The sequence below is a fragment of the Nematolebias whitei genome, chromosome 5 (assembly GCF_014905685.2).
Source record: "Nematolebias whitei isolate Nwh7 chromosome 5, NemWhi1, whole genome shotgun sequence".
NCBI lineage: Eukaryota > Metazoa > Chordata > Actinopteri > Cyprinodontiformes > Rivulidae > Nematolebias > Nematolebias whitei.
Genome location: NC_056502.1, coordinates 28330920 through 28346507, shown reverse-complemented (window position 1 = coordinate 28346507; position 15588 = coordinate 28330920). Strand labels below are relative to the sequence as shown.

At 43.1% G+C, this 15588-nt stretch overlaps 1 protein-coding gene across 1 annotated transcript in view; it reads left to right on the top strand.

Moving 5' to 3' along the window:
• The window catches only part of dnah5 (dynein, axonemal, heavy chain 5), a 191066-nt gene extending 176130 nt beyond the window's left edge, over window positions 1-14936 (top strand). Inside the window, exons 78-81 of the mRNA XM_037677265.1 lie at window positions 1547-1759; window positions 6459-6611; window positions 9423-9654; window positions 14785-14936. Of these exons, the coding sequence (XP_037533193.1) occupies window positions 1547-1759; window positions 6459-6611; window positions 9423-9654; window positions 14785-14936 (750 nt within the window). The remainder of the gene's footprint in view (window positions 1-1546; window positions 1760-6458; window positions 6612-9422; window positions 9655-14784) is intronic.
• Window positions 14937-15588: the final 652 nt, after the last annotated feature.

Here is a 15588-nt window from a genome sequence, read left to right as displayed (position 1 = left end):
AAAACTGCAAAGTAGGAACGCTATATTTATTTTAGTATTTATATTTTAAGGATTTAGAAACCCTTCCCACATTCTTGCAATGTTCTTAACTCTTAAACCTACGTCATTTTAACAACATACGTACAGTACACTATATGTAGCTACTACATTTTACGTACCAGCTCTGCAGAACACAGCAACAGCTCTCTTTTCCGGTCCGACTGTTCCGGTCTGACTGTTCCGGTCCGACTCGGTTTGCTTCTGCAGATGTAACCTGCAGAAACAAGCCCACAATCAATGTTGTCAACTCTTAAACCTACCAACTTTAACAACATACTTATATGTAGCTACTAAATTTTACTTACAAGGACGTCCCCACTTAGAGGTCCTCATTGGCCAGCTAGGAGATCTCAGGTTCACTGCTGAGTCTGCAGGTCCGGTTCTGGTCCGGATGACCACCATTAAATGTATATGAAAATTGTCCACCTGGATTGAGGATTGCTTTCTATTTTTTATATTGCCTAAAGTATAGTTTCCTTAAATGATTGGGGTGGCCAAAGAATAATCTGTGGGGGCCAAGGACACCAATGGCCACCCCCTGGCTCTGCTATTGCTTCCTGGTTGTGGATAAAAATGTTCCCTCATCACCAGGATCCGTCACTCTGCGCTGCCTCAGATAAGAATTACCGGTATTTTTTATTTTCTTACCTCTGGTCTTCTCTACAGTGTATCTTGCACCAAAAACATTAAGGTTTACTTGCATTCCCTGTTCAATTCCAGTCCAGAAAAACATTTATCTTCAAAACTACAAACATTCATTATTGAAATCCCTCAGTGACGGGGGGCCATTGGAGTACCGCTTGTCATTGTGAATGCGGTCCTAAAAAAGATATTAGAGACTAACAATGTGCAAAAGTTGGAGCAAATAAGATGCTCTGTACAGTTTTACTGAATTCTGGCATATCTAGAAGTGCTATTTTTGAATTGTTCAAAGTACTATTATAACAAGAGGGGGTGAATAAATAGGAAATGAGTGGGATAATAATGGATACAAAGCGTGGAAGCAGGAAAAGGACACGGGTCAGGAGGACAAACAGGGCTGTGTGACAGACATACTGTAGGTAAACGAGGTGTGGCTCAGCTCTGGGCCGCAAAATGAACGAGTTAATCTCATCCAAAAACACATTCACTGCCTTCTCATGGAATAAAGGAGTCCAGTGTAATTATCAAATAAAACATTAAATGTTTTATTAAATCATTTTTATTGTGCTCTCAAACCAGGAAAATGTGCCAATATTAGTATTTTTCATTTTCTTTTATTCTTTCAAGTTATTAAATGTTTTAAAGGATCATCTCGCATCAAGTTAAAAATTATTGTCACATTGATAATGTGTTTTATACTTTATTCACAAATGGGTACAATAAAACAGGACATAATGCCCTGTAGAATAAGTACATCTATTGTGTAAACTGATCTTAAGTTATCCCCAGCAGGTGATATTCTCGGTGGCTCTGACTTCTTTTTTTTATGAGTGCAGTAACAATAAGGCGTTTTATTTTATTTCAGGTGAGAGAGCATCTACAGAAAATGGGCCCTTTTCAGCCCATGAACATATTCCTCCGTCAGGAGATTGATCGAATGCAGCGGATCATAGTTCTGGTCCGAAACACTCTGACTGACCTCAAGTTGGCAATTGACGGAACCATCATCATGAGCGAGAACCTGCGGGATGCTTTGGACTGCATGTACGACGCTCGCATCCCTGCCCGCTGGATGAAGGTCAGTTGTCTTGAAACATACCTGAAGACAGAAATTCTACCCATCTTCTGTTTTCAGAGTCCATCTGTGACTCGGCCCTTCTGTTTTAGAGGTTCCTCTGCTCCATCACACTGAACTGGAAGGGGTGATGTCATCATTGAATCAGGTGTGTTGGAGCAGAAACCTCTCAAACATGCAGTATAGTGGCCCGCCAGGACCAGGATTGGACGTTTTTGGTCTGTGGGAGGAAACTCATTCATGCATAATGAGAACATGTAAACTCCACACAGAAAGGCTGAGAGGTAGACCTGTGACCTTCTTGTTGTGAGTCAACAGTGCTAACCACTGGTTCACCATGCCACCCTTGTTTATAAGATGTTCAGATAATTTACTGAAGGCAGTTGGACATTGTAAGTCAAACTCTGATTTCTGATTTAGCCCTTCTTAGTGCTACTTTTGATTTACGAGTTTTAGTATTATTTAATTATGAGTTTTAAAATTAGGCATAAGACTTTCCTTGTTGATAAATCCTATAGTTAGGGATGGCTTGGGTTTCCTGAGCTATCCCTTAGCTATAGGCAGCTGGAGGACAAACTGACCACATTTCCTCACTCTGCTGCTGTCTTTTCTTGCTCTACTCTACCTGTTTGTAATTATTTCTGTCTTTAACATGTGTTTTTGTCTGTCCTCCAATTGAAAGTACACCTGGACCGGTCATTCTGTGTTTGTTTCTCCTTCCTGTCCTCTCAAACCCCAGCAAGTCGAAGCAGACGGTCGCTCGTCCTGAGCCTGGTTCTGCTGGAGGTTTCTTCCTGTTAAAAGGGAGTTTTTCCTTTCCACCATTGCCTTTGTGCTTGCTCAGGATGGGAGACTGTGACGAAATGAAGATTCAGCACAATCTGCTAGCTTTCTTAGAAAGAGAACTTTACCAATTGGCTTTTTTAAGGAATGTGAATGTTCCTGTTCAGTGCCCTGAGATAACTTCTGTTGTTACTTGGTGCTATAGAAATAAACTGAATTGAACTGAATATTTTATGCCCATCCTTTAAATCCATTTCTGTAATAAATGGAAATAAAGCAGATCACTGTGACCAACTTAACTGGAACAATGGAGAGAACACTAGTAGAATGTGACATAACATATTTTAAATTAATCTTTTGGCTTTTAAGCCATGCTTTCACAAACAGACAATCAGCTCTTCAAGCTCTGACTGAGAATCATTCAGGACTTGAAGGGCTGTCTGGTTGTGTTACAGTTCTTCTACCTGTAGCACAGTTCTTCCTCCTGACCATTTGTTTCCACTCTGCTGTATTTTGCTGCTTCTGTTCCATTTTTTTTTTCCCACTTTAACACGAGTCATAATCATTTTTGACTTGCTTGCAATGCTGTTCTGACCCACCGTGGTGACAGGTCTCTCTTGTAAAGGAGTCCTCGAGGCTCAATGGGATTTACCTGTCTAAATAAAGGTTGAATGAAAAAAAACCCTTCAGTGCAGTACACCAAAGTCCATGCTCAATAATGTAAGTATAAAATCGTTGGTTATGTACTGTAACCCCAGATTCTATGAGTATAGGCGAAGCCCTTTTAAGGTTATCGCTAGTGGGTTTATCCCTTTGCATGCAGAGCAGCACTGAAAACTTTAGTCCATGCCCATCTGCTGTGTGGGCCTCACCCCCGGTCCATATAAATTACAGTGAGACCGGACAATCGGCTCCCAAATAGCTTTTTTCTTCAGCCATTTAGGAACCGGTGAGGCCCTGAGCTTAAAGGGCTATGCCTATACTCATAGAATCTGGGGTTACAGTACATAATCAACGTTCTATTTCGTATAGGCTTCGCCCTTTAAGGCTATCGCTAGTGGGTTAAAGGCGAAGCAGGATGTAGTCTATGCCTCACTGGGTCCATTCAGACACAATATGAAGCGCCCGCTTGCACCAAAAAACATTTCATCAACTCAGCCTTCTGTGTTCCATGCACAGGAGCGCCCCGGAGAGTAAAGATCTCTGACGGGGAAACAAGGGAAGGCTGAAACGCAGTCCTGCTGCTGAGAATGGAAAAGAACAGAGGTTACAAATTGTAACCGTGTAACGATGAACAGAGCAGGTCAAAAGCTCTTCAATATGAACTGATTAATAACAAATGAACTGATTAGTAATCAAATGAACTGATTAGTAACAGTAGTTATGAACTGATTAGTAACAATAAAAACAGCAGTCATGAACTTATGACTGATAACAAATGTCTCGCACTATAATTGCATGCAGTCAGATGTGAGTTTAAAACAAAATTCCATGAAACAAGTAAAAATCATTCTGTTAGAACTAGGGATGGGGCCGATCCGATCCAGTATCGGTATCGGGCTCCGCTACCAGCATAATTTACGTATCGGATTTTCTGATCCAACCTGCCGATATTTCCGATCCATGATGCATGTCTGTGGTTACGCTGCACATTGGCTTCAAACTACGGAATGGATTTCCTGAACGGAGGCGTGTCTCATGAACCCAGAGTAATAAGACCTGCCTCACATTCAGGAAATCCATTTCATAGTTTGCAGCCAGCTACTACGTGCAATAGCACTGTGGCTAACAGCTAACCAACTTTTCATCTAAACATGTCCGCTGTGTGGAAGTATTTTACACTAGAAACACCACAAAAGAAGACAGCAATGTGCAATGTCTGCAGAGCCATAGCACCACATTAAACAGCGGTTGTTAGTTTTACGATGGACATTTGATCTCTGGGGCTTCAGCAGTCTGTTATTTTCGTTCAGTTCGGAGAAGGCAGTCTGATTTCCGTCAGCCACGCTTAGTCTGACCCGCTCAGTCTGTCCGTCTCTGAGGAGTGGCAGACTGAGCGCCTTTTAGGAAACGCTTCATCAGCCGGTGATTAAAAACTGTTCTGTCACCGAAGCCCTCGTGACAAGAAGAAATAGCTGCAACTTAAGTCTTAATTGTGCTGAACGCTAGATTTCTGTCCATCAGCTGCTGCAGAAAGGACAGCCCGCCACCTGGTGGACATGAGTTGGCCTCTACACCTTTTTCCGTGCATCAACGCTGAAAAGCTGTCCACTTTGATGTGTACAGCACTGTAGTAGAAGTGGCTCATGAGTCTTGGATTGTGCGCACCGCTTCTTGAGAGAGACCCATTTTCTCTAAGCGGATCCGCTCAGCGGCCAGACCCAAAGGTGCTGGCCTATTTCTGGGTGACTCCTGATCGCTCTTCCTACCTGGAGGAGAGCATCGTCCCTCCATGGCAGTTTCCACGGCTGGCCTGATAACAGATGTTGCAGGTTTGGGAACCACGGGGCGCTCATGTGCTCGGGGGCTACAAGGATGGCTGACAGTTCTTCCTCCCGGACTCGGTTCAGAAACCGTGATATTAGAGGGACTGGAGGAAATGCGTAAAGGAGCATTTTTGGCCACGGGCTGTGGGCAAAAGCGTCCACTCCTAATAGGTGGATCATCCCGTGGCACAGTTGATGTGAGCTGATGCGCACTGAGGAGAGGTGTGAGCGCTTTTGCTCTGCTCAGTCAACCCCTCCACTCTGGTGATGGGAGCAGGATCAGATGAAGCAGATCAGATGGAGTCAGGGCGGCGAGCTAGGGTGGAGCCAAACCTTCTCGCTAGATCATCCGATCTGGGCGAGGGAAGGAGAGGGACGGAAAGTCCCTTTTTGTCAGCTGCCTCCTGGATTATGCCGGGCAGCTTCAAAAGGAGGGCACTGATGGCTGGGAGCGGTGTGTTCGCCGATGCGGAAAGGCCCGGGGGGGGGGGGGGGGGGTTATCCGCTCGGCCCCCCCGTTCCAACACTACGCTCTCCAGGAGGAAACAAGCAGCGGGGCTGCTGCTGACATCGCCTTTTCTGGAGGAATCATGCAATTTGCTCCGTGACTCAGCATCAAAAAAGGCGATGGCTTCGTCCAGCGAACAATCCCCTGCCACAGAAAAACACTCCTCGATGTTAGCCTTGAACAAGGCTGCTCGTCTCTGCTTCTCCTCAGGAGGGAGGAGGTCACAGGGATGGCAGGAGGCGAGGTCGGTGTGGCGGGGACCCAGGCATCCTTCGCAGACGTCGTGCCGGTCAAAGCTCAAAATGTAGCCGGTCTGGCAGGACGGGCACAGGCGGATGGCACTGGTGCTGGACATCTTCTTCTTGAAAAACAGTGCTGGTTGCTTGCTGAAGAAAAAATGGGAGCCGATTGCCCGGTCTCACCGTAATTTATACAGACCGGGGGTGAGGCCCACACAGCAGGTGGGTGTGGACTAAAGTTTTCAGTACTACGCTGCGCGCGAAGGGATAAACCCACTAGCGATAGCCTTAAAGGGCGAAGCCTATACGAAATAGAATCAACAATGTTCCGTCAGGTCATCTGGACAGTTTCTTTTTTTGTGCTGAGACGTTTCACCCTCCATCCAGAAGGCTTCATCAGTCAAGGAAACACTAAAAAAACCTGACTTTCCCTCAACAGCTTACTCCAAAGTGGATAAAAACAGTTATGTTGGTGCTAAGATGGCCTCCGGTGCCCGCCCTCTCCCTCATCGACAGTCGTGTCTAATTAGTTCAAAACACCAAAGTCCATGCTCAATGATGAAACATTCTGGATGGAGGGCAAAATGTCTCAACACAAAAAAAATAAAATAAAAACCCTGTCCAGATGACCTGCCTGAATATTGTTGGATCAGTGCAGTACAGTTCATCTTTGTTTTTGTTTGCAGGCATCGTGGGCCTCCAGCACCCTGGGATTCTGGTTCACAGAGCTGCTTGAGCGAAACCGGCAGTTCCAGGCTTGGATCTTTGAAGGCCGTCCCAACTGCTTCTGGATGACAGGCTTCTTCAACCCACAGGGCTTCCTGACAGCCATGAGACAGGTACTCCCAGTACCTGCCCCCCCACCCCACACACACACACCAATACACACACACACACACACACACACACACACACACACACACACACGATAATTATGTTTCAATAATAAATTAATATCTTGTCCATGAGTGTGTTTGGTAGATAAATGCAGGTTACAGGTTAGATTTATTTGTCGTGCAAAATCAAAACAAGGTCAACAATGTAATGAAATGCTTAATACGAGAAGAACCGTCTCGACTCGCTAAAAAAAAAAAGTTAAAAAACCCCCAACAACAACAAATATCAAATCATGCAGCAAAAATACTAAAATCATACAAAAAAAAAAATACTAACATACTAATAAAAACACATTAAAAAATATCCTGATGCATGCTCAATAATCCAGTTAGAAAAATCCAAAAAAGTTCAATCTGGTCCTCTGGACATTCAAAAAAAAAAAAAAAAGAAAAAAAGAAAAAGAAAAATAGAAACGTTTCGTCTCTCATCCGAGAGACTTCCTCAGTCTGAGGTGCTGTTTTCAGCACATTAAAAAATACTACTAACATACTAATAAAAACACATTAAAATACTACTAACATACTCTGGTCCGGTCCACAGCTTGATAATAATAAGGACTGCAGCAGCTGCCCTCACAGACCTGCTGTCCAGAACTGGGTCCAGTAGACAGAGAACATCCCAGGTTTCCCTGCGGAACCTAACGGGTCCGTACCGCATGTGTAGGCAGACGGAGGATTTTTAGGAGGAAATATTCCATGAAGCACTACATAAATAGTTTTGAAACTTGTAGAAAGTAATCCTTGGTTGTACATTTACAACTGAGAAGCTTCAGATTCAGCTCGATTAAAAATGGCCGTCATGGCCAACAGACCATAAAAGAAACACAAAACTGGCTCTAACTCATTGAGTTTTATGGATATCCTGATTATCTTGTAGCTGAGACTTCAATTATTTAGTTAACTCTGTCGGTCTGTTAGCAAAATATACTATGATCAGTTGACATATTTTAATGAAACTTTCAGGAAGTAATTATTGGATGAGTGTCTACAACAGAGAACCTTCTGAAACCAACCCAATTCTTGATGTCTGCCACGGCCAGCTGACTTCAGAAAGCACAAACATGTCTACAACGCAGTCAGATTTACTGCTGTTAGGCTGAAATCTGATGTGGTAGCTTCTGTAGAAGCTAAGAATAATTCACAACACATTCTTCAAGTGTTTATGCAGATTTTTGCCTAAAACATAGACATTTATTAATTAAAGGCCTAGTGTTCCTTGAAGCAATGCTTATCATTATAATCAAAGTTTAAACCTAAAATAATCTCACGAGGAGCAGGAACAGAGTTTATAAACCAAGCTGGGCTCAATAATGTAATGCCACAGCTTCTTGTGGGAGGTGTTGGGTTGATTGTGAGCTGCTAACAATTCAAACTTTAGCTCAATATCTGTTCAATTAAGTGTTATAATTGTTTTTGCGTTGGCTATGGAAGCTGTGGTGGCCATCTTGGATTGGGTTGACTCTGATGTATATGTGCAGAAGTTGTACACGTAAACCCACTGACTACTACCTGAGGGTTTAATGGAAATCTTTCCACTGGTTCATGCAATATTTTGATACAAATAAATGAAGAGAAACTGGACAAAAATGTAAAAGTCTTTTGACTTGATGTTAGAAAAATCCTTTGAAATAATTACTCGAGAGTCGGGGATTGAAATTTGACAAAACATTATGAAAAATTCTTGCAAAGAGAGTGATATTGCCCTTACATCTAACTGAACGACCCCTTCAGAACAACACAAAGTGTCATCCTTAGAGCAACATCCAGCTTCTGACAATCAGCGCAAACATACAATTATTTATACATTCCCAGAACCAAGGAGGAGGATGTCCTCCTCCTGTGCAGACACTGTCTCCACATTTAAACCAGCTGGGAGACTCCTTGTCTCCTCCTGCACAGTTTGACTCGTCTGCTGAAAAGAACGTTTTGTTCGAGTGGTTGAAAAGTCGGGGACATAACAGATAAAATACTGTGGCTGTGACAAACACTCTGACAACAGGAAAAAGGATAAAACACATGGTATAAATCATTTTTCTATCATTCGGCATGAGAGAATGTCTTGCCACATTTGAGAGGTTCTCATTTTCCTACACTTGACACTTGAATACCAAATTAAATTTTAGTCAATTTTAATAAAGCCTTCCATGTGGCACCATCAACTTTCTACAGGAGCCCAAAACAGTTCTACCTAACACCGATTTGATGTTCCTGGGTTTGTTTAGCTGTAATTGCTCCTAGTCGAGCTATTTTAATCTGTTCAGTGATTCAGATGAATAAATAAATAAGTTAAAAATCAAATGAAACTATTTGAATTCATTTTTGTCACTTTTGCAGAAAATAAGTCAAAATGGAAACTGTGTCTGCTGGACTCAACTCTGTCAGAAAAGCATGTCTTGGACTTCTGAATGAAAGAAAATGATCATCCACTGCTCCTTAACTTTTGAACTTTTCCTAATTCAAGATGGCTGCCAGAGCCAGCCACCTTTGGCCTGTACAAAAACTGGCTATACCTCAATGAATTGTACAGATTATGAGTTAAAATTTGGTGGTAGTAACTGAGAGTCATGCTCTGAGCACTAACAGGTCATGTTCAAGATTACGTAAATTATTATTAATTCAATCTAACTGCCCATCACTCCATCATTTCTCATCATGAGATGATTTTAGTCGGGGCTGTAATCAGAACTGGTTCTGATAAAACTCATGTTAGCTGTTTGAGCTGCTTTACCTCCACATTTGTCTCTGCACTCCTAGGAGATCACCCGAGCCAACAAGGGCTGGGCCCTGGACCGCATGGTGCTGTGCAACGAGGTGACCAAGTGGATGAAGGATGACATCATTCACCCACCCACAGAGGGGGTCTACGTCTACGGTCTCCACCTGGAAGGGGCTGGCTGGGACCGCCGCAGCTGCAAACTCATCGACTCCAAACCCAAAGTCCTCTTTGAGATGATGCCCGTCATCAGGATGTTTGCTGAGAACAACGGTGGGTTTTGTCAGACACATGGAGGAGGGGAGGGGAGTGGGGGTCCAGCAGCTCTAATCCTGCCTGTCTTAAGAGGATCTTAAAGTCTCATTCCTCCTCTAGGCTTCCCAGCCCACGCAGTCACTGGATGGATGTAACATTTAAATGTCAAGCTGACTTAATGCTGTTTATGATGTCGGGGAATAGATTTCCAGCTGTTTGTGGCCCAGAATTTGTTCTGGATAAAACCAGCGCGCCAATCAGCTGCAACATGAAAACCACTGAGAGGGAAGGGGTAGAAGGGGACTAACAGGAACCGCTGTGTTAAAATGCATCACCGTGACACATCTGCAAACACAAACAATCCAAATTACATAAAACATATTCAAACAAATGCTGCCCGGGAGCTGACAGCATGGTTGGAGAAGGGATTTTCTGGGATTTTCAGCAGTTTGGAGGGATTTTACAGTCCTTCAGCCAATAAGAATACAGTGTGTCACAAAATCCCTCCGTCATTTAGAGATCACTTTCTTAAGATTTGTTCAGATACAGAATGGGAAACAGATGGAACTGATTATTGTAGCAGCTGATCCAAAAAAATTATTTTGCATTTTGAAAGCGAAATCAATCTTCTTAAAGATCCCAATAAATCTTTAACTTATGTTAAAAAGCTAAAAGATGTTTAGTCCCCGAAGCCTCCAGAACCCAGAGTTTCCCAGATTAATATACCAAGTGGTTTGTTGTCGACACTGGTTAGATCAAACAGCCTACATGGATGTTTGTCCTGAAGTGAGCTTTAAAACGGTGGACTTGTTTGAATTTAAATAAAGAATCTGAACTCCCAGAGTTATTGCCATTTGTGAACTAAATCTCTTCTACAAAAGTGGGACTTTTAACTTGATAGAACGACATGCACAGCTGAATGGAAACTGACCTGGGCTTAGACACTTAATGTTTGTAGATCATCAAAGTAAAACTTTTTGTCCCTTTATAAAGTCGGAAAAGACAGAGTGTTTTAACTGGAGCATTACTGAACAGAAAGTTTAAAACAATATTGTCAATCACTGTCTGGATCTGTAGGAACATTTGTGTGATTTTCTCATATTTTTTAATTAAAGAATTCCCATAGCACAGCTGAAGATGGATTTGATGAACATCAGCAGCTTTAACCCTTAAGGCTCCTTGAAGGCCCAAACATGCACATTCTGCTTATTTGTTATTTTGTATTCTCAGTATTTCAGTCAGTTTAAAAACTAATTGTATAAAACTCGTCTGGGATTTGTTTTTTTATTGTTATTTTTCTCATTACACGATCCTCTATATTGCAAGGTGTACTTCTCATCCTATCTGTAAGGGAGAGTCCAGCTACCCTGCGGAGGAAACTCATTTCAACTGCCTGTATCCACTATCTCGTTATTTCAGTCACTACACAGAGTTCGTGGTCATAGGTGAGGGTAGGTACATACGTAGGTACATACAATCTATGCTTTTCCGACTGAGGCCCATGGCCTTAGATTTGGAGATGCTAATTCTCATTCCAGCCACATCACACTCGGCTGCGAACTGCTCCAGTGAGAGCTGAAGATCACGGCACAATGATGTCAACAGGACCACATTATTTGCAAACAGCAATGATGGAATCCTGAGACCACCATACCATATTCCCACCCCCTGGTTGCTCAGAAAAATTCTGTCCATAAAAGTTATGAACAGAATCTGTGACAACAGGCAGTCCAACTCCCACTCTGAAGGGGTCAGACTTGTAGTCATCAACGTGAACCAAACCGTCACGTTGCTTGTATAGGGACCAAACAGCGTGTTGCAACAGGCCCCGAATCCCCCCCCCCCCCCCCCACACACACACACACACCCATAGTGTACCTCGAGGAACATGGTTGAAAGCCTTCTCCAAGTCCACAAAACACATGTAGACTGGATGGGCAAACTCCCATGACCCCTCAAGGACCCTAGTGAGGGTAAATAGCTTGTTCAGTGGTGCACAGACAGGATGGAACCTGCACTATTCCTCCTGGATCTGAGGTTCGACCAACGATTGGACTTGCTTCTCTATTACCCATGAACAGACCTTACTAGGAAGGCTAAGGCGCGTGATGCCTCTATAATTGGAGTACTCTCTCCAGTCCCCCTTTTTGAAGAGAGAAACCACCATCCCATTCTGCCAATCTAGTGGCACTGTCCCCAATGTCCATGCAATGTTGAAAAGGTGTGTCAACCAAGACAGCCCCGCAACATCAATGGCCTTAAGGAAATCAGGGCGGATCCTGTCCACCCCAGAGACCTGCCACCAATCAGCTTTTTAACTACCTCGGTGACCTCAGGCACGGTTATGGACAGACCAACCCTTAAGTCCCCGAACTCACCTTCCTCCATGCACATGCCAGTGGGATTAAGAAGGTCCAAGAAATATTATTTCAACCTCCTAATGACACCATTGGTTGAGGTCAACAGCACCCCACCGTGAACACTGCTTGGGTTCAGATCAGAGAGGCCGTTTCTCCCAGTCACACCCCTCCAGGTCACACTGCCGTTACTCACATGAGCATTGAAGTCCCCAGCAGAATAAATTAGTCCCAAGCTGGCGCACCTTACAGCACCCATGCTAATGACTCCAAGAAGGCCAGATACTCTGAAATGCCATTTGGTGCATAGACACAAACAACAGTCAGAGACTCTCCCCCCACCCAAAGGCACAAGGAAGCTATCCTCTCATCTACTGGGAAAAACTCCAACACACAGGTACCAAGTTAGAGGCATAGATTTATTAGGTATACATGAAAAAACCTGGGGCCCGGTCAGGCTCAGCCTGAAAAAGCGAGTTGCCTTCCTGTGGGCCCACCACCTGCAGGAGGGGCCATACAAGTTGAGTGCATGACTTTATAAGCAGTGGCTGAAGGCAGTGGGCATCGGCGCTCTGACCCTGGCTTACCAAAGCTGGCTCTTGGGCCATGAAACGTAACCTCTCGAGCAGGGAAGGAGCTTGAGCTTGTGCAAGAGGTTGAGAGGTACCGACTAAATATAGTTGGGCTCACCTTGACACACAGCATGGGCTCCCAAACCAATCTCCTTGAGAAAGGCTGGAACTTATTCCACTCTGGAGTTGCCCATCATGAGAGGTACCCCCCGACTTCAATATAAAAGGAAAACAGGTTTTAAGTGTTATGAACACCTCAACACACCCACGACTCTGCTTTATATATTATTTTTGTGATCCTTTTTGTCCCCCCAAAAAATATTGATTTCCTTAGTGGAAAAAACACAATATGCCATATTGTTCAAAATGAGATGCCAAGTGGAATAATTGATGTGAGTTTATTACAGGCTTCACCTTGGTCAATGATTGATAGCATTAATTTTGATGCATTATTATTTTTGGAGCACTGAGACATTTTTTCATCAAACTTACATTCAGTGCCTTTAGGACTCAGGTCCTTGCTAAAATAGAAATGTAAAAAATATATACATTTATATATGAAAACCAACACAAAAACTTAGCTCACTCTTCCACTTGGGCAATTCAAATTCACTTCAAACTCTGGTCCTCTACCATTGGCTTGGGAGCTTCAGAGTTCTGTTCAGTATCTTAGCTGTTCCTAGGTCTGTGCTCTTCTGAACAGAGATCTCTGAGGTTGTTACTAGGATCTGCCAGAACCACTCTTCCGGTTTGGGGGTCCCAGCACCAAGTGCTCCAATGACTACTGGGACTACTGACACTTTGACTCTCTACAACTTCTGCATTTCTTCTTTATGTATTTTGTATTTCTCCAGCTGCTCCTTCTTCCTGACATTAGTCACTTAGGATTAATACATCTATCATCACTACCTTCTTCTCTTGCTTGTTGATCACCACAATGTATAATTGGTTAGCCATCACCTGTTTGTTGTCTGGATCTGGAAGTCCCACAATATCTTAGCCCTTCTATTCTCCACTACTCTTGGTGGTGTCTCCTACTTTGACTGTGGGACCTCCAGTCCATATTTGGCACAGACATTTCTGTATATTATTCCAGCCACTTGGTTATGGTGTTCCACATATGCCTGCCTGGATCTTACACCCTGGACTGTCTCAGGGGCATCTTTGCACAGCCTGCATCTTGACTCTTGCCTGGTATGGTAGACCCCTGTCTCTACTGCTCGTGCTGAGGGCCCATTGTTGTGCTGCCATGATTAGTGCCTCTGTGCTGTCCTTCAGTCCAGCCCTCGCTAGCCACTGGTAGGATTTGTTGATAGCAGCCACTTCCTCAAACTGCTGGTTGTACATGCCAAGCAGGGGCTTAACTTTATATGATGGCTCCTCTTGTTCCTCCTCTTCCACATTGGGTTTCTGCTGCTGCCTGAGATTCACTCATCAGTTCATCATCTGGGGTTTTCCTCCTAATGTACTCCAGGATTTTAGGTGTTTCATCCTGTACAGTGCGCAGGTATCTCTTGAAAATGAGTCCTTGTGACTCAATGAGACTACCTGTATAACTAAAGGTTGAATTAATTTATTACATTTTTTTTTACTCTTTAATAAAATGGAGCATTACAGGTGCCTCATTGTTAATATGCATCAAACATGTTTCAGCCAACATGTCTGTAAACTCTGTTAGGTGAAGCTGAGTGGGTTTGGGGGGCATCTCATTTTGGTCTTGAGTGCACAGATGCTTTCTTGGCAAAAAGACAACAATATAATGTATGAAGGTGGTTTTAATGTTATGGCTGACCAACAACAGACACATCTCTAACAGCTAATGATGCTGCCTGGCAAATATAATAAAACATTGGTGTAAAAATGTTTAGACTTTCTTAGTGAACAGTCTTTTTTTATTTCAGTTTTGGTCGCATAGATTGTAAAAACTGCTAGGGCTGAAATAAAAAGTGTTTTTATGTTAATGAAGCTTCTAGCAGTTAATCGTGTGGTGATTTAGCAGACTAACCAGTCACGTCTAAAGACAGCTGTGAGAGCAGCATTAATCATTTGTGTTTGATTTGTAGCAGAATTGACTTGATAAAAACTAGATGTTCAATTCAACAGATTTCTGTCACAGCATCACTTATGTAAACATTTTAGTCTTCAAGTAGTTTAACAGACAACTGCTACTGGTTAATGTTCTCATAAAAGTTCTATTTCATTTTGTGTGTGTGTTGCAGGTATGAAGGACTCTCGCCTCTATTCCTGCCCAGTTTACAAGAAGCCAGTGAGGACGGACATGAATTACATCGCAGCGGTGGACCTCAAAACTTCTCTTCCTCCAGAATACTGGATCCTCCGTGGGGTGGCTCTCCTCTGTGATGTCAAATAATCACTACATAAACTCACTTTTTCTCGCTCACAACCCCCCCCCCCCCCCCCCCCACCCCCACACACACACAGACACTGGAATGTCATTGAGTGTGCAGAATTAAACTTTTGATCAAAATTTGATTGCAGAACGAGGCAGATTTATTCAAACTAATTCAACTAAATCATTTTAAGTGATCCTCATCTGTTTTTAATACATAGAATAGTTAATGAACAAGCAGTACACTACTTTTACCACTTTTACTTTTGCGTTCCCTCGCAATACTTTTGCGTTCCCATGCAAAAGTTTTTGTACTCCCTCGCAATCCTGTACTGTATGTAGTGTTACCTCACAGACAACAAACGTTCCTCCCTCAAAGAAACTGGTCCAGATGACATGATTTAATGGAGTTTTGTTTGGAAATCAGCCTTAAATATAAGGATACCTAGTGTATGCTGCAGTGATAAAATTAGTTTTACGTTGGATATTTCACGTTCATGCTCTGTAGATTCAGGGCTTCATCATTCAAGCCGACGCAGGCACTCTGATTTCCTTCAGCTGCTCTCAATCTGTCCCTCCTCCAAGGAGAGATGGTTCTCTTAGGGACCGTCAACAAATTACTGGGCTAATGAGCTTGGTCTGAACACTGTTATACTATTTTAGATATATTTCC